The sequence below is a fragment of the Girardinichthys multiradiatus genome, chromosome Y (assembly GCF_021462225.1).
Source record: "Girardinichthys multiradiatus isolate DD_20200921_A chromosome Y, DD_fGirMul_XY1, whole genome shotgun sequence".
Taxonomy (NCBI): Eukaryota; Metazoa; Chordata; class Actinopteri; order Cyprinodontiformes; family Goodeidae; genus Girardinichthys; species Girardinichthys multiradiatus.
Genome location: NC_061818.1, coordinates 31,347,909 through 31,366,927, shown reverse-complemented (window position 1 = coordinate 31,366,927; position 19,019 = coordinate 31,347,909). Strand labels below are relative to the sequence as shown.

General features: G+C 37.7%; 3 protein-coding genes across 4 annotated transcripts in view; 1 reads left to right on the top strand and 2 right to left on the bottom strand.

The window, feature by feature from the left end:
* Window positions 1-12,356, bottom strand: part of mylk5 (myosin, light chain kinase 5) — a 41,586-nt gene extending 29,230 nt beyond the window's left edge. Inside the window, exon 1 of the mRNA XM_047360034.1 lies at window positions 12,273-12,356. Within this exon, the coding sequence (XP_047215990.1) occupies window positions 12,273-12,342 (70 nt within the window). The 5' untranslated portion in view covers window positions 12,343-12,356. The remainder of the gene's footprint in view (window positions 1-12,272) is intronic.
* LOC124865038 (meiosis-specific coiled-coil domain-containing protein MEIOC-like) lies at window positions 2,070-11,645 on the top strand. 2 transcript variants are annotated; one of them, XM_047360036.1, is made up of 8 exons: window positions 2,070-2,353; window positions 6,201-6,289; window positions 7,510-7,658; window positions 7,856-7,957; window positions 8,102-9,599; window positions 9,772-9,906; window positions 10,328-10,502; window positions 10,577-11,645. In XM_047360036.1, exons 2-8 carry the CDS (start codon window positions 6,227-6,229, stop codon window positions 10,765-10,767), a joined length of 2,313 nt encoding a protein of 770 aa, XP_047215992.1. In that variant the 5' UTR covers window positions 2,070-2,353; window positions 6,201-6,226; the 3' UTR covers window positions 10,768-11,645. The 2 variants fall into 2 exon arrangements, with proteins under 2 accessions (XP_047215992.1, XP_047215993.1); XM_047360037.1 differs by lacking the exon at window positions 2,070-2,353 and adding an exon at window positions 5,891-6,060.
* Window positions 12,357-12,573: 217 nt separating the features above from the next.
* Window positions 12,574-16,808, bottom strand: ccdc43 (coiled-coil domain containing 43). Its single transcript, XM_047360038.1, has 4 exons — window positions 16,596-16,808; window positions 16,057-16,150; window positions 12,861-12,996; window positions 12,574-12,685 (listed from the first exon to the last, which is right to left on the bottom strand). Exons 1-4 carry the CDS (start codon window positions 16,767-16,769, stop codon window positions 12,589-12,591), a joined length of 501 nt encoding a protein of 166 aa, XP_047215994.1. The 5' UTR covers window positions 16,770-16,808; the 3' UTR covers window positions 12,574-12,588.
* Between the last annotated feature and the right edge of the window lie 2,211 nt (window positions 16,809-19,019).

Sequence of the window (19,019 nt, the reverse complement as noted above, 5' to 3'; positions counted from 1 at the left end):
CTGTTTTGTTAAAGGTCTCAGAGGAATAAACCTGTAGAAGAATTTAAAGCAGGGTTGGGTAATAAAACAATATCTCAAGCTTTGAAAATTTCCCACATCACTGTTCTACCATCACCCAAAAATAGAGTATGGTACATCTGCAAACCTACCAAGACGCGGATGTCCATCTAATCTGACAGGCTGAGTAAGGGGAACATTAATCAGAGAAGCAACCAACAGGTAACTTTGGAAGAGCTGCAAAGACGAGGAGGATGAAAGCTACAGGCAGATTTTTTCCCTGGTCGATCTGTGTTTTACTTTTATCCCTTTAGTATGCTTTCTTATTAAAGCCAGAAATACTGTTTGCAAGGCAATGTATTAAGCTAAATGGTGACTAAAACTCAACTTAGGGACTACATGATGTTGAACAAAAACAAGCAGTATTATATTAGTATTATATTATAAATATATTAATAGAACTAAGCATAAACTGCTGGTGGACATTACTGAAACAAAGAGGCGGAGTTGATATCAGCTGTTGCTATGCTGGTAGATATGCTGCTTTTTGATAATTGGACCAAATAAAGATTTTCCTTCCTTTCAGCCAATGCGCGTTCAAGTCGTCAACGGCAACTATCGAACCTCGGACTGGAACAGGCAAGTTGGGGGGTGGGGAAGGGACTCCAAAGGTCCCGAGAATAAGTCGGTCGACTTCTGGAGGAAAACGGCAAAACCCGTAAATGTACTATTACTTTAAAATAAAACTTAATTCGGAAATATTTTACTGGCGTTCGACGGTTATCACGACTTAGATAGGTTGACGTACGTCAGTTTAGAAACGTGAGGCTACGGGTTTTAACGTCAGAAAGCTAGCTAAAGCGGCGTCAGATTTTACTAGCTTAATACACTTCTTGTCACATTTGGTAAAGTACCCATTTGATTTGCTTTTCTTGCAATAGAGTTAGGTTAAAATTGTTGAAAATTTGTTTACCAGATAATTGTATTCACTATATAGGGGTATAAATGGCAATAACAATGAAATACTTATGTTTTGCTAGCCCAGTAATAAAGACATTTTAATCTTAACATGTAAACTAAGATAAAAATCGAGTCAACCTACACCCTGTGGTCCAACCTGGAGCTGGACCACTGGGTTTTACCTGTATACCGAGCTTTACAAAGCAATTATACCCCCTTAGACATTTTCACATTTTGTCATCTTACAATCACAAAATTCAATATATTTTTGGGGGATTTTATGTGACAGACCAGCACAATGTATAATTGTGGAAAGGCAGGAAAAGAATACATGGTTTTCAAAATTTAAATAAAAATTTAAAAAGTATGGCATTGATTTCCATTCAGTCCCTTTTACTACTTCACCTCTAAAATAAAATCCAGTGAAACAAATTGCCTTAAAAAGTATTCTAATTAGTAGATATACTAATTTCATCTCAGTATTAATACAGCTGTTTTGTTAAAGGTCTCAGAGGAATAAACCTGTAGAAGAATTTAAAGCAGGGTTGGGTAATAAAACAATATCTCAAGCTTTGAAAATTTCACACATCACTGTTCTACCATCACCCAAAAATAGAGTATGGTACATCTGCAAACCTACCAAGACGCGGATGTCCATCTAATCTGACAGGCTGAGTAAGGGGAACATTAATCAGAGAAGCAACCAACAGGTAACTTTGGAAGAGCTGCAAAGACGAGGAGGATGAAAGCTACAGGCAGATTTTTTCCCTGGTCGATCTGTGTTTTACTTTAATCCCTTTAGTATGCTTTCTTATTAAAGCCAGAAATACTGTTTGCAAGCCAATGTATTAAGCTAAATGGTGACTAAAACTCAACTTAGGGACTACATGATGTCCCTGAACAAAAACAAGCAGTATTATATTAGCATTATATGATAAATATATTAGTAGAACTAAGCATAAACTGCTGGTGGACATTACTGAAAGAAAGAGGCGGAGTTGATATCAGTTGTTGCTATGCTGGTAGATATGCTGCTTTTTAATAATTGGACCAAATAAAGATTTTCCTTCCTTTCAGCCAATGCGCGTTCAAGTCGTCAACGGCAACTATCGAACCTCGGACTGGAACAGGCAAGTTGGGGGGTGGGGAAGGGACTCCAAAGGTCCCGAGAATAAGTCGGTCGACTTCTGGAGAAAACGGCAAAACCCGTAAATGTACTATTACTTTAAAAATAAAACTTAATTCGGAAATATTTTACTGGCGTTCGACGGTTATCACGACTTAGATAGGTTGACGTACGTCAGTTTAGAAACGTGAGGCTACGGGTTTTAACGTCAGAAAGCTAGCTAAAGCGGCGTCAGATTTTACTAGCTTAATACACTTCTTGTTACATTTGGTAAAGTACCCATTTGATTTGCTTTTCTTGCAATAGAGTTAGGTTAAAATTGTTGAAAATTTGTTTACCAGATAATTGTATTCACTATATAGGGGTATAAATGGCAATAACAATGAAATACTTATGTTTTGCTAGCCCAGTAATAAAGACATTTTAATCTTAACATGTAAACTAAGATAAAAATCGAGTCAACCTACACCCTGTGGTCCAACCTGGAGCTGGACCACTGGGTTTTACCTGTATACCGAGCTTTACAAAGCAATTATACCCCCTTAGACATTTTCACATTTTGTCATCTTACAATCACAAAATTCAATATATTTTTGGGGGATTTTATGTGACAGACCAGCACAATGTATAATTGTGGAAAGGCAGGAAAAGAATACATGGTTTTCAAAATTTAAATAAAAATTTAAAAAGTATGGCATTGATTTCCATTCAGTCCCTTTTACTACTTCACCCCTAAAATAAAATCCAGTGAAACAAATTGCCTTAAAAAGTATTCTAATTAGTAGATATACTAATTTCATCTCAGTATTAATAGAGCTCAGTTGGAAGAAACTGTCCTAGTTGTCCTTACTCCACAAATCTGGGCTGTATGGAAGAAAGGTAAGATTGTTGAAGTTTTGAAAGACTGAATTCCCCTCTTTGGCTTACCACAAGCCATGTTAGGTTTCACCTTTCCACCTTTCAGCAGAACAATGACCTTTAATGTACAGCCAGAGATACAATAGAATGATTTAGATCAAAGCATATTTGTGTGTTGCAATGCCGTACACCTATAGGACAATTTTTGGTAAGACTTAAAGATTTAAGTTCACAGATACTCGCGTAATATGACTGAGCTTCAGCTACTTTGCATAGGAAGAATGGGCAGAAATTTAGTATTTAAATGTACATAAGTACTAGAATCATACTACAAAAGATGTGCAACTGTAAATACAGTCAAGGTTGCATCAAAGAACAGCAGGGGTCTGAATACCTATGCATAACACACCTTTCAGATTTTTATTAGTCATAAGAAATGAAAACCATGAATCATTTCTTTCTGCCTCACAATTATGCACTAATTTATGTTGATCCATTACACAAATCCCAAATGAAATACATTGGGATTTGCAATCTTAAGGGGAAGGCTCAGACATACAGGCAGTACGCAGAAGAACAGATGGTTACAGTTAGCCAGGTGGTCTTGAACTAAGTTATACAATAATCACTTCTTTTTATAATAGAAGATAGAATTACTATTTCAGGCAGGAACAAAATCCACTTTAATCATATAAATGAGGCTTTTCTTTTACGGTTTCTATCTCTGTTTTCCAAAGCGATAGAAAGAAGGTACAGAGACCATCTAAAGGTCCTTCTCAAAATATTAGCATATTGTGATAAAGTTAATTATTTTCCATAATGTCATGATGAAAATTTAACATTCATATATTTTAGATTCATTGCACACTAACTGAAATATTTCAGGTCTTTTATTGTCTTAATACGGATGATTTTGGCATACAGCTCATGAAAACCCAAAATTCCTATCTCACAAAATTAGCATATTTCATCCGACCAATAAAAGAAAAGTGTTTTTAATACAAAAAACGTCAACCTTCAAATAATCATGTACAGTTATGCACTCAATACTTGGTCGGGAATCCTTTGGCAGAAATGACTGCTTCAATGCAGGCATGGAGGCAATCAGCCTGTGGCACTGCTGAGGTCTTATGGAGGCCCAGGATGCTTCGATAGCGGCCTTTAGCTCATCCAGAGTGTTGGGTCTTGAGTCTCTCAACGTTCTCTTCACAATATCCCACAGATTCTCTATGGGGTTCAGGTCAGGAGAGTTGGCAGGCCAATTGAGCACAGTGATACCATGGTCAGTAAACCATTTACCAGTGGTTTTGGCACTGTGAGCAGGTGCCAGGTCGTGCTGAAAAATGAAATCTTCATCTCCATAAAGCTTTTCAGCAGATGGAAGCATGAAGTGCTCCAAAATCTCCTGATAGCTAGCTGCTTTGACCCTGCCCTTGATAAAACACAGTGGACCAACACCAGCAGCTGACACGGCACCCCAGACCATCACTGACTGTGGGTACTTGACACTGGACTTCTGGCATTTTGGCATTTCCTTCTCCCCAGTCTTCCTCCAGACTCTGGCACCTTGATTTCCGAATGACATGCAGAATTTGCTTTTATCCGAAAAAAGTACTTTGGACCACTGAACAACAGTCCAGTGCTGCTTCTCTGTAGCCCAGGTCAGACGCTTCTGCCGCTGTTTCTGGTTCAAAAGTGGCTTGACCTGGGGAATGCGGCCCCTGTAGCCCATTTCCTGCACACGCCTGTGCACGGTGGCTCTGGATGTTTCTACTCCAGACTCAGTCCACTGCTTCCGCAGGTCCCCCAAGGTCTGGAATCGGCCCTTCTCCACAATCTTCCTCAGGGTCCGGTCACCTCTTCTCGTTGTGCAGCGTTTTCTGCCACACTTTTTCCTTCCCACAGACTTCCCACTGAGGTGCCTTGATACAGCACTCTGGGAACAGCCTATTCGTTCAGAAATGTCTTTCTGTGTCTTACCCTCTTGCTTGAGGGTGTCAATAGTGGCCTTCTGGACAGCAGTCAGGTCGGCAGTCTTACCCATGATTGGGGTTTTGAGTGATGAACCAGGCTGGGAGTTTTAAAGGCCTCAGGAATCTTTTGCAGGTGTTTAGAGTTAACTCGTTGATTCAGATGATTAGGTTCATAGCTCGTTTAGAGACCCTTTTAATGATATGCTAATTTTGTGAGATAGAAATTTTGGGTTTTCATGAGCTGTATGCCAAAATCATCCGTATTAAGACAATAAAAGACCTGAAATATTTCAGTTAGTGTGCAATGAATCTAAAATATATGAATGTTAAATTTTCATCATGACATTATGGAAAATAATGAACTTTATCACAATATGCTAATATTTTGAGAAGGACCTGTATTACTGAGGCCCAGCACCATTCTACTGCCTTACATGCATATAAAGCAGTACAATGGAGGCAAAGACGAGGAGGACGGAAGAGGTGGATTAAACAAAAGCTACAGGCAGATTTTTTCCCTGGTCGATCTGTGTTTTACTTTAATCCCTTTAGTATGCTTTCTTATTAAAGCCAGAAATACTGTTTGCAAGGCAATGTATTAAGCTAAATGGTGACTAAAACTCAACTTAGGGACTACATGATGTCCCTGAACAAAAACAAGCAGTATTATATTAGCATTATATGATAAATATATTAGTAGAACTAAGCATAAACTGCTGGTGGACATTACTGAAAGAAAGAGGCGGAGTTGATATCAGCTGTTGCTATGCTGGTAGATATGCTGCTTTTTAATAATTGGACCAAATAAAGATTTTCCTTCCTTTCAGCCAATGCGCGTTCAAGTCGTCAACGGCAACTATCGAACCTCGGACTGGAACAGGCAAGTTGGGGGGTGGGGAAGGGACTCCAACGGTCCCGAGAATAAGTCGGTCGACTTCTGGAGAAAACGGCAAAACCCGTAAATGTACTATTACTTTAAAAATAAAAATTAATTCGGAAATATTTTACTGGCGTTCGACGGTTATCACGACTTAGATAGGTTGACGTACGTCAGTTTAGAAACGTGAGGCTACGGGTTTTAACGTCAGAAAGCTAGCTAAAGCGGCGTCAGATTTTACTAGCTTAATACACTTCTTGTTACATTTGGTAAAGTACCCATTTGATTTGCTTTTCTTGCGATAGAGTTAGGTTAAAATTGTTGAAAATTTGTTTACCAGATAATTGTATTCACTATATAGGGGTATAAATGGCAATAACAATGAAATACTTATGTTTTGCTTGCCCAGTAATAAAGAATCGCCCAGCGCTCAGAATGGCTTTTGACGGGCATCAGACCAGTTTGACAAATTCACTTTTCCAGACGTGCCAGCGTCAGGTAAGTTAACATTCGGACTTTTTTATATATTATGTTGTGGTTTCTGCATCTAATACCTTCTAAAATGGGGTTTAAATGGTTGTTCTGTAAAACTATTTGGACCGAAGCAAAAGACACTGATCATAACCTTCATCTTATTACAAAGTACTTGTAAATCCTTGGAATAAAATTTTATCCCACAACCACGGTTATAAATCTACCAAATTAAATACCATTTTAGTCTATATTTACCTGGAAAGTTAAAAATTATGCAATTATTTTTTTTGGTTTTGATTCATCAACCTTGAAACTGTCTACAAATAACAGCAAACTGTATTTTATTTTATTTACTTAAAAAGTTGGAACAGCTCCAGTCAAGAATGCACCTTAGAAATTAGAGAATTATTGGAAAGTTAAATAATTTCAGTTATTCAATTCAAAAAGGGAAACCCATCACTTTGATTCGTCACATATTCAGTGATACATTTAAAGTGTTTATGTTGATTTTGATTGCTATGGTTTACAGATAACAAAAATCCTGGATTACGATTCATAAAAGACAAATAAGAAAAAGGTTTTATTACTTAAAAATATGTCCATGTACTTTACAATGTATGCACTCAACACATGGTTGGTTTCCCTTGCATCAGTGTGGCGTAGGATGAAGGCAATCGGCCTTTGGCACTTCTGAAGTATTAAAGTACTGTCAGGTTGCTTTAATTGAATCCTTCAGCCCGTCTGCATTACTGGGTCTACTGATGTCTTTCATTTACCTCTTGACAAAAGGCTATTGTTTCTCTATGTGGTTTAGGTATTTTCTTTCACAATTCTTCCTTCCACTGAACCTTTAATTAATATTGCTTGCATTCTGTTAAGACAAGAGAAGCATAATTGTTTTTTAGTTGAAACATCTTGTACAGTTGAACAGTGATAAATGGAGGAAAATTATTTTGTGAAAACTAAAAAGGGAACAAAAAAATCCTGTTTGCAAGGTGGCCATTCTGATAAGCCTGTAGTCACTCTTTACAATCCAGGATGTTATATGGATAGTCTAATTAAATAGGGGTTGTTGCTGAGGCTTGCAAAGACTAAAGCAATCAAAGGAAAGATTCACACTAAACACAGAATCACTGGGTTCAGTATAGGTCAGACACATGTTTAAATAAACCTTCGGAATTGTAATACCTGTTCATGTGAGAGGAGGTAGCACAATGTTGAATGTAATATTTTCTCTCTTTTAGACAAGTGTTAATGGGGGTGGTAAAAGTGATTGCATGCCAGTCCCCTTCATTCCCAGCCCAGTTACATCAAGTTTGGACCCTTACTGGTCTCAGGAGTCTCAAGATGATCTGTATGAAGTCAGTTACGCCCAGAGCTCCATCAAAAACAGGTATTATTATTATTAAAGTAATGTGATATACAATATAGTGTTGTCAATGCGTAATGTGTGTAATACTCAAATAGGTTAGACTTTTTAATTGTGTTTTAGAGAGTTAAAGAGCTGTGTAGAAAATCTTCTGTTTAAATAAAAAAGGTGTTCAATGAACAGAATATAGTTGTAATATCAGATCTTTTTTTTTCTTGAAGGAAACCCACTGATGGCAACTGTGATGGTGAGGCAGATCTGCAGGGTCTTGTTTCAGATATTTTGGATGAAGCAGATGCACGGGATAGCTTCTACAGTGAAAGGTATTTCAGTGATTAAACGTTTAATACCGAGTCTATATAATTTGCTGTACGGATTATGACATCTGTCGGTGTGACAGTGTTAAGTAAACTAAACATATGTTCCCGAAACACTGACAGTAAATCATTTAAATTATCTTCTTTTAGCCTACCTACATGTAACCCCATCTGGTCTCCGAAGACAGTGAACGAAGAGTTGTTACAGTATTTTCAGCCAGAGCCCAAAACATTCAACAACCCTTCCTTTATTTCGAACCACCGGCCCCATGAGACCTTCAGTAAATCACAACAGTCAGTAGATAAAGAAATTAATGAGCTGAGTCAGCTGTCCAGTGGTCTATCTGGCAACCAGCAGCTGTCTTTTTATTTACCAAATGGAGGCAGTTATTCCATCCGTCCTCAAAAGCTGCCATCAGGTCTACCGTTGTCCAACAACGTACCTGCTGACCTATCACAAATGCAACAGTATAATCACATCGGAATGCCTCCTTATAACAGCAGAGGGAATGAAATGCCTTTGAAAAACTTACCTGTTCTCAGTGACATCTTCAGACCTCAAAATGATGCAAATGACTCGTGCCTTGATGATCTATGTGAAGACCACTACAATCAAAAGAGTGTTAATTTGTTCTTTAATGAGCGCTGTGTACCAGCAGACATGAACCAACTAGTCAGCAGTTTTCGGTCATTCATGCCACCGGATCGTGACAGCAGCTGTTGTCGAGACTTTCCAAGCATGCATAAGCCAGTTATGGACATGCTCAGAGAAGAAGAACTGGCTCAACAAGTTAGGAAAATCTATGATCCTGCAGTCTCAACACAGAATTTCCGTGCAACACAGACCCAAAAGCAGCTCTTTGGCCACTTGGAGCTGATGCAGAATGGGAGGATTGGAGAAGTGAGGAAACAAAAATTTAAACTTGATGACTTCCAAGATCCTTCTGAGTTCAACTCGGAGAGCATGGAGTACTTCCAGAAACCAAAGGCATTCTCAGCACATCTGAGCATCCCAAACCAACACCACAACCAGATAATGCACAGAGAGAACCATCATCCAAGCATGAACCAGTATTCAAAACAATATACCAGGCAGAGCCAGAAAAAGATCAAGCCACAAATGGAGAAAGAAAACAAGAAGATGCAAGTGCCTGGATTTACAGAAGAAGTCTTCACTAGAAGGCAAACCAATACTGACATGGTAGAGGGAGACATACAACACTTCTCACAACATCCATACTTTGATTTCCAGGGTAACATGCAGGCCCACAGACGTGATGGAGAAAACATCATGATCAGTGCAGGGAATGTACAGCAGTTCACACCTTTTCCACATTTTCAAAATGACCTCAGGAGATATTTTAACATGGCCGTAAACTCAAACCTCAGCTCTAGATCTATACTGCCCTGTGAAAACCGTGGTTATCACTTGGATATGGGTGGTATCGTGTCCACTAATGATGCTGCAGCATTTAACTCCTTCATCAGCGATGTGAAGAACCACAGAGGAGAGAGCACCTATCATGGCATGGCCTCAGCTGTGACATCTTCTCTTATGATGAATCAAGGAGGGCCTGCATTCCAGCTACACTTCTACCTTGATGAGTGTTACGAGCAGTGGAAGAGTTTGGAGATGGAAGGACAAAAGGTATTACTTTATATATATCTATTTTTGTTTCTTTTAGGATGATATTGAAGCCATTTTTCCTGACATTTTTATTCAACTGCTCAAAACAAACTGCACACAATTCATTTTAATTTGCCATTAGAATCATCAGACATTTTTATGGCATCACTGTCTCATGTGTTTTCTATTTTAGACAGAGGTCATCCTTAAAACAGCTTTCCCTGGGAAAAGGACGGCAATTATGACCCACACCAATTCCCCTAAAACTCCATCGAGACCCAGAAGAGTTGACTACCTTATTGTTAATCAGATGAAGGAGCAAGCACAGGTAAGACTGTCTTCAGTACTTCCACCTGGTGGTTAACTTTGTTGCAGCAGTTTTATTGCATCAAATAAATGTTTCATTTGGCCATCTTGAATCCCAACAAAGGAGGAATATCCCAAATGCAGACTTAAGAGGGCTGATTATGAAACGTAATGAGAGAAATCGAACTTTGGCCTTTCGACCTTTATGTTTTTTTCAATCCAGTTAATATGTATATGCCATACAATGGTTGCTGTGATATGCAAATTACTCTGGCTCAGCTTAACATTTTTGTCCTTAAATGTAATTGTAGGCTAGAAAGTAAATAACATACTTGATAAATAAATCAGTATGAGTTGTTGTGTTTCTTTACTTATACTTGTACAGATCAGTTTCTTGAAGAAACGTGAGTGAAGAAAATGTTAGTAATATTAATATGTTGCAGGTGACAAGCCTTTTTGATAGAATGGAGTACCTCTGTGGCGTTCCCCTGCATAGCAACATCCACGCAGCGCTGAAAATGCACCACATGGCTGTTTGTATCACCCAGACTCAATGTAAGGAGGACATTGGAAACATGACAAAGCAGCAGCAGGGAAATAAGTTCACTGAGGACGGAGGTAATCATTCTCACACATACTTTTGCCTCTTCTTTTAAAGATGCTCATAGTTCTAACTAGCTTGTCTTTCAAAGATCACCTGTTGATGGTAATGGCACTGAAGGACCTGACTGCTACCACCAAGAAGCTCCGAACAGCTCTGTGGTGTGCTCTCCAAACGACCATGCCGAAACCTGTCAAGATTCAGGACCACGATGCGTATGAGGAGGCCGCTTGCGCAGAGAGGTGCTCCTCTCCTTTCCCGTGTTACTTTTTTTGCTTATGAATTATCTAGATAAAAATGGGAAATATCGAATAAGGTGATAGAAACAAACATTTCTGCAGTATTACTTACCTTCAAATGAGTAAATAACCATTTATGAGGAAAAGAATGATCACAACAAGCAGTTTGAACCTTGAAGATAACTGATTTTTCTGACAGCATAAACATTTTTTTGCTCAGGAGTTACATGAAATGTAATTTATAATTTGCAGCGTCTTCATTTGACTTAATTAGTGTCCTCTCCAGATCAACACAATCTTGTACCATCAGTTTTTTTAAAGACACTATTTATGCAGAGGAATTTAGGGAATTCTTCATTTTACTTATTTATTGGGGTATAATAGAACCTCAGTTTTATGTATTACCCAGAAATAACTGAATCACAAGTGCAGTTGTTTAAACATAAATACTAAATTGGTTTCAGTAAAATCCCTATCAAATCCTTCATATTTCTTTTGTAACCATAACATTCTGTAATCAGAAATGTTTTTGTTTCATCTGTAGTTTGATTTAAAATGATTAGACGGTATTAAGAGAAAACGTCAATTTAAATGCTTTAATCACACTACTTATTAGAAAATGTGTGAAAAACATCAGTGAAATAAAGAGTTCTCAAAATTGTTATTTAAAGTTTAGTACAAAAGTTAAACCTTTTGAAAGTTTTTAAAATTAAACTTGTAATGTTCTAGTTTTTGAAGTGTTACATCTTCTAAAATCGTAATAGTTAAATGTTTAAGTGTACATTTTGAGATCACAATGTCAGCAAATTGCTACGTGTGAAAGGTGTCTGTTTAACTTATGTATTTAAATTTTTCGTAAATATTTTTTTTTTTTTTCATGTTATCTGTTCTGTACAACTAAATAAAAGAAAAATAAACACACTTTTCTGGAAAATCTGCTTTTATTAATACTTTTAAAAAGATTAACCTGAAAACATTTGGAACGATGGAACGTTATACATTTGAGGTTAATTTAGCAGATTTTGTTCTTATTCGCTGTCAAAATGCATAGAAAGTAAAACCAAAACCTAATGCGGCAAAAATGCAGATAACTTGCTATTGAGGGTTGTGCAGAAATATCCAGCATTTATCAGATGTTTGCTCCAAGAACAACAGTGGAAACGGGTTTTGGTTGATGCTCATCATGAGTTTCCGTTATATGCTGTTATTACCTAAGGGATGATCTTGTCCAATCCTAACCCAGGTTTGCGACACACAGTTTCCAGCATTGCTATTGATCACCTAATCTGTCATACAAAGTGTGCAAGTTTACCGTAAGGTAACTTAATGTAAATGTATTTATGAATAAACTGTAGTTCTGCACATCCAATTCGGTGTTTCTCACAAATAAGAGAATCTTTACCAAGCTTCTGACAAACATGAGATTTACATATTAGATTTAGTTGTACAGAGAAGCACATTTGTAGATTTTACTTCTCATTCTTTAGTTTTCTTACAAAACAAATGACAAAAATTGTCCTTTCTACTGATTTTATCTTTTACGTTCACCTTTTTGTGTACGTTTCTTCTCTTTCTCTTTTCTGTCCTGCTTGGTTAATTTGTCCTTCTCTCGCTGCATTTTGTCCGTTTCCTTCTTCTGGGCATCTTCTCGGGCCTGGTTGCGTTTTTGCTTCTGTCTGTTGAGCACCTCTTCCACATTGGTGTTCCTGAATAGGGCTGATGCCAACAGTAAAGGACAACTACTTTTAAAATTCACATTTATTTATTTATTTACCAACATATAACTAGTGTGGATGCATAAATGCATAGTGCAAGTTTAATAATCCAGCTAAGGAATGAAATATGAAACATTCATTTGATAAAGCTAAATAGTATGGGATTTCAGATAAAAACAGTCGGAAAGGATACATCTATCACTTCCAGGAACTTCATTTCCAGCCAGTGGCTCCCCTTCTGCTTCAGTGCTTTTGTCAAGGAAAGGGTTAACATCTGAAATTCAACTGCTCTGGATGAAACAAAAACACTTTCCATGATTACATTCATAAGCCTTACGTTTGCACAGTCAGAAATGTCAATATGCTAACTGACAAATACAGAACACTTCTAAAAGCGAGTCACGTTTATCGTCAAGGATATTCCTCTTCATCCGTTACGTTAGCGTATTGAGCAAGAAGAGCCTCTTTTCTTTTCTTCGACGACTCAGACGACTCTTTCTGTTTCACGACAATCTGAGCCTGTTTTTCTATCATGCTAGCAATGGCCTGGACCTCAGCTAAGAAAAGGGAAAGAAACAGAAATTGTCACATTGAGCTAAAATACAGTACTTTGGTTCAGTAACTCATGAAAGCATGTGTAATTTGCTGCTACAAAGTATGATTGGGACCTGTTGGGGTCCAGGGCCTTACATCGAGTATTTCAACAAATCATTTTAATTAAACAAAGCGTAAGAGCTACCAGATTCCTGGAACATTACTCTGTGAAAACAATTCAGTGGCACAAACGTCTTTCCATCCGCTGAAACAAAAATTTACTTCTGTAATTTGCTCCACATTCAAACACAGATTATCAAAAACTGACATTTTGGTTAATTTCATACCATCTCATTATGATATTATATCAATAAATCTTGGTATTTTATTGCATTTAGATGGCATTTTTGTAGAGTTGAACAATTTATTAAATCACAAAAAGCATCCCACGTATGTAACATATCTAAATTGCAAAGAACTGCTTGGATGGTGGTATATTATATTTGATGTTCCCTTTAGAGGCTGACATTTTTTCGGGAGTCCCACGGGTCACGGGATTCCCACGGGAAACCCGCGGGACGGGAGACAGCATCAGTAAAGATCCCGTGATTGGGACGGTACAGGATAAAAAATGAACGGGAGCAGACGGGAGCGGGAGCTAACTAATAGGAGGGAAAATAAACTAGGATCAATTGTCCTTGGAAATGTAAACTGAGACTTTGTTATAAACTTTAAGAAAAAAAAACTTGGATCGACGCCACCATTGTGTAGTTTTTTTCCAAGAAGTCTATACTATAATGTGAGTCAAACGAACTACACGACCCACAAGCCAACAGTGCTTCTGCTCGGTGTTTTCCACCTGCGTTCAGGATGGAGGGAACAAACGCAGGTGGAGAACTGGACGTGGTAAAATTGGATTTGTAACGTAAAGTCAGAAGTAAGGACTTATCTATAAAACTCATAGAGCTGACAGGAAAGTCGCAAATATTACCGAACTTCAGGAGAGTTGAATGTAGCGGTTTTAACACGCAGTCTGCTGCTTATAAAACGTGTTTAGTTGTAATCAAGTTCACCAGTGATTAAAGGACACTTGTAAAACAGATTCTGGTTTAAATCAGCCCTGCATCTCTTCATTCATCAAACCAAAAGTACCAACATGTGTCAAGTCTCATCTGACCAACAAAACTGCTGCATGTGCACTAAAGATTTAAGAGGTAAGGTACGGAAGCTCGTGAGGGGACATGGGGAAATGTATTACTTTTGCGTCTCCACGCAATACTTTTGCGTTCGGCATTTTGGAACAACAGCACAGATGATAAACTGCTCATAAAACAAACACTGATATGTCATTGATATGGTTTATTTGTCATATGCAGGTTAACATGCAGTAAACAATGCGATAAAATGCTTAGGATAAGAAGAACCGTTCAAATCACGATAAAAACAAAAACACTAATGGTGTACAAAATGCAGCAGTAATAAGGAAATAAAGTGTCACAGATGTGGTTTCGTGCAGTTTTATTGTTCAGTAGTTTGTTTGACAGCTTGTGGATAAAAACTGTCTTTTAGTCTCATTTGAAGATAATTTTATTTAAGGCTGATTTCAAAATAAAACTCAATAAATCTCAAAACAGGTGTAGTGTTTGTTTCAATTTTGCAGTTATCTGGTTTAGAAACTATCCCACAAAGTATTGCGAAATAACGCAAAGACTATTGCGTGGGGACACAAAAGAGAAAAAATCCCCCCTTGTCCCCTCGCGGACTCCGTAGAAGGCTTCATCAAGGGAAGATATTAAATAAATATGTTGTGAAATAGAAAAAAATTGAATGTACCATTAAATGTACAATTTATTTAATACATCATTAAATATTAAGTGTACCACTAATTACGTCATGTCGTCTTTAAAATTATACTTAATTATTCAGTGGCACATTTAATTGCATTATAGTCCATTTCATGATATAATGGTACATTTATTGTTTCTAATGATGTATTAAATAAATAAATGGTACCTTTAATTTAATGGCACATTTAATGTTACATTTCTTTCATGTTACATTTACTTCACTTATGGGACATTCACAACATTTATTTATTTAATTATGATTTTATTGTATTAATTTTGTCCAGTTTGACCCTCCACTCTTGATGCCTGTATAGGAGGTCATGTCAGAATTTGAATCAGGTGTTCTGGAGCAGATACACATCTAAAACCTGCAGGGAAGAGGTCCCTGAGGACCAGGGCTGTGAACCATTGAGGTAGAGTTTCTAAATTGTGAAGGTAATGCCTTTTTGGCCTTTTGTTCAACAAGTACAGTTCTCTTACTAGGTGCATTTTTCTTTCGTTTCAGCAACTTGAAACATAAAAGTAATGTCATTGTTCAAAGGAAAAAGTCACTTAATAAATGAGTAAAATACAACTAGGTACATTTTGTTTATTCAACTAAGATAGGCATGGTCTGTTTCCTTGTTTAATATTTTATTATTTCTTCATTATTATTCTTTTTACTTTAACTGGCCTTTACTACAGCTAAAAACAGGGACCTAACTGGTCCTTCAAACAAAGAAATTGCCAAAAGACTAAATGAAGAAAACAAAAATAGGAGTGGCACAGGAGTGGGACGGGACAGGATTTTTTTCGTTATGCTGGCCTGGGATTGGGATGGGACAAGACATTTTTCTGTGGGAGCGGGATGGGACAGGAGAGAAAATCCACTCCCGTGTCACCCTCTAGTTCCCTTTAGGCCAGTGAAATGTTTGGGCAGTTGCATTGTCTTTCCTGCTGTTGATGCTAAAGCTCACGGAGTGGTGGGAAATTGTAAAGACTAAAGAAAATGAAGAGTAGTGAGGAACATGTGGATTAATCATTATATTGCAAATATCTAATATTGCATTTTCATATTTTCCTGATATGTGCAGATATACATTGCGGGAAAGCTTCTCTGTGTCTTTTTAAATTAACATGTAGGTATGTGACAGGTGACTATGATGTTATGTCTTGAAATATTGGCTTTTCCAACCAGTGATTACCAAATGACTTGTTGAAATATGATTAAAGTAAAAACCAAATCCTTATAGATACCGTCATCGGTGTTTTGTCTGCCAGCCAATCGGTTGCAACACTCCTTCCAGTGATTGATGATCTGCTTGCAGACCTCTTCTATGGTATCTTCATCCTTAACACGGGAGAGCATAGTGGATAATAAAGCATTTTGATTATAAAACATGTAAATACACAGTTATCGCTAATTCAAGTGAACTTCAACAAAAGTAGAGGCAATTATCAAACGACAACTATTCTGGATTTAGAATAAAGAAAGTTAATTTTAAAGCAGAAATACAATATCCTGCAACTCTTGTCAGCATTAACCTAGCACAAACTACACTTTTGGTTAGCTAAAATAAATATAGGGTAAAGTTTAGCATGGCAGATTAGTAAACCTCCTCTCTCCGAGTTAAACGGACAGCGGATAAGGACACATTGATAATTTAATCCTGACAAACTCGAGCAACACCAACAGGTATCAGCAGCACTATAGGACCCGACAGAGGAAAGACGGACAGAATCAGATGTGAAAACAGCCTCGGTAAAAGAGCGAGACACGCCGCTTGACTACTTACCAGAAAAGCAGACAAAATTCCTTGAAGCGCATCTTCTTGTTCCTCGTCGCTCTCCTCTTCCTTTAGAATCCCTAAAATATATGCACCGTACACTTCACGATCAACTTCTAACGAGTCCAGTCGGTCGTTCAGCCAGCTTTCAAACTCCCCGGTATCGCCCACGGGCGCCGCCATCTTGGCGCTTTGAGGTCCTTCGTTTCAGACAGTTGCCTTAAGTCACTGCCTGTTTAAAAAATGCATAACTAATTAGATAACCAAACGAATGAATGCACATGATTATGGTTCTAGTTAGTGATGTCAAAATGAGGCTTTCTTGAAGCGTAGCACTTCTGGTTTAGCTAACAACATAAAGGTATACGATACTGGTGAATTAAGACGCGTTCCTTCATTTTCACAACTATAAATGTCGTTTGTTTTTTGTTTTTTTTTACTTGGAGCTTGAATGTGGTTAAATCTGGTTTGACATCATCCCCATAAATTGGACTTCAGAGGTAACTGGAACACAGCAGAAGTAGCCACCGGCATTACAGCAGTGTTTGTATTTACCTCACAAAAAATACCTTAACAAAATTTTTTGGAATCACACTGAAAGCAGGCCAGTGATACTTTTCCCACGATTTCAAAACTATTTACTGAATGCCAAGTTTTTGCTAACAGTTTTTTGGGAATAAGCTTGTCGATGCAGTATTAGTATATTAGTATCATTATACTTTTTAATGTCAAAATATGTGACGGTTCATTCCTTGTGCTTAGGAGCCTCTTTTAGGCCTGAATAATATATAAGTCAGAATTAAGTGACTTAACAGACAGGAGACTTGTGTGTACTATGGCGTAATCAGGATTAAAAGTAACCAGCCAGTATTTAAAATTAAAGTAAACAAATGCAATCTTTAAAAAAATGCTGAAATAATTACAGCCTTATTTAGTGGTGTAATTAAGGGGAGCTTAAATGTTTCCCCCCCTTTACTGACTTGAGCCTTTTGAGTTAAGGCTAAGTAGTTTACCTCCTGAAACAATATTTTATGAGCAGCAAATATAAAAAAAAATGTCCCTATGTTATTTGTAACCAAATATACTACCACCTGTATTTAGTTAATTTTAATTAAATTAAAATGAATTGCTATATTAATTGTAAGTGCTCTAACTGCAGGCAGTGCTATACCTCCAACTTTGGCTGGGGATTTTGCCTCAAATGTCAAAGCATTTATGGGGCTCATTCTTAATCCAAAACAATGGATTAAGAATGAATGTCTGAATGTCTCACAGTTCCCTGAAGTTCCAGGGTACTCTTATGGTTTGAGGACTGGACGTGTCAGCGGTACTCTACATTCCGATTTCAAACTAATGAGCTATTTTCTTTAAAGCCACTGCATAGCTATAGCTGCTCTTAAAACAACATATTCATAATAATTAATTTGAGCTCAATATACTAAAAATATAGCACCTTTTATTTCTTTCATCTAAATGAATATTCATTTGTTGGACTGTGTTTCTGAAGGTTATGAAAATTGTTGGAAATCATTGTGACTTAAGATTTTCCTCCATTCACTGTGATGTACAGGTCCTTCTCAAAATATTAGCATATTGTGATAAAGTTAATTATTTTCCATAATGTAATGATGAAAATTTAACATTCATATTTTAGATTCATTGCACACTAACTGAAATATTTCAGGTCTTTTATTGTCTTAATACGGATGATTTTGGCATACAGCTCATGAAAACCCAAAATTCCTATCTCACAAAATTAGCATATCATTAAAAGGGTCTCTAAACGAGCTATGAACCTAATCATCTGAATCAACGAGTTAACTCTAAACACCTGCAAAACATTCCTGAGGCCTTTAAAACTCCCAGCCTGGTTCATCACTCAAAACCCCAATCATGGGTAAGACTGCTGACCTGACTGCTGTCCAGAAGGCCACTATTGACACCCTCAAGCAAGAGGGTAAGACACAGAAAGACATTTCTGAACGAATAGGCTGTTCCCAGAGTGCTGTATCAAGGCACCTCAGTGGGAAGTCTGTGGGAAGGAAAAAGTGTGGCAGAAAACGCTGCACAACGAGAAGAGGTGACCGGACCCTGAGGAAGATTGTGGAGAAGAGCTGATTCCAGACCTTGGGGGACCTGCGGAAGCAGTGGACTGAGTCTGGAGTAGAAACATCCAGAGCCACCGTGCACAGGCGTGTGCAGGAAATGGGCTACAGGTGCTGCATTCCCCAGTCCTGGGCTACAGAGAAGCAGCACTGGACTGTTGCTCAGTGGTCCAAAGTACTTTTTTCGGATGAAAGCAAATTCTGCATGTCATTCGGAAATCAAGGTGCCAGAGTCTGGAGGAAGACTGGGGAGAAGGAAATGCCAAAATGCCAGAAGTCCAGTGTCAAGTACCCACAGTCAGTGATGGTCTGGGGTGCCGTGTCAGCT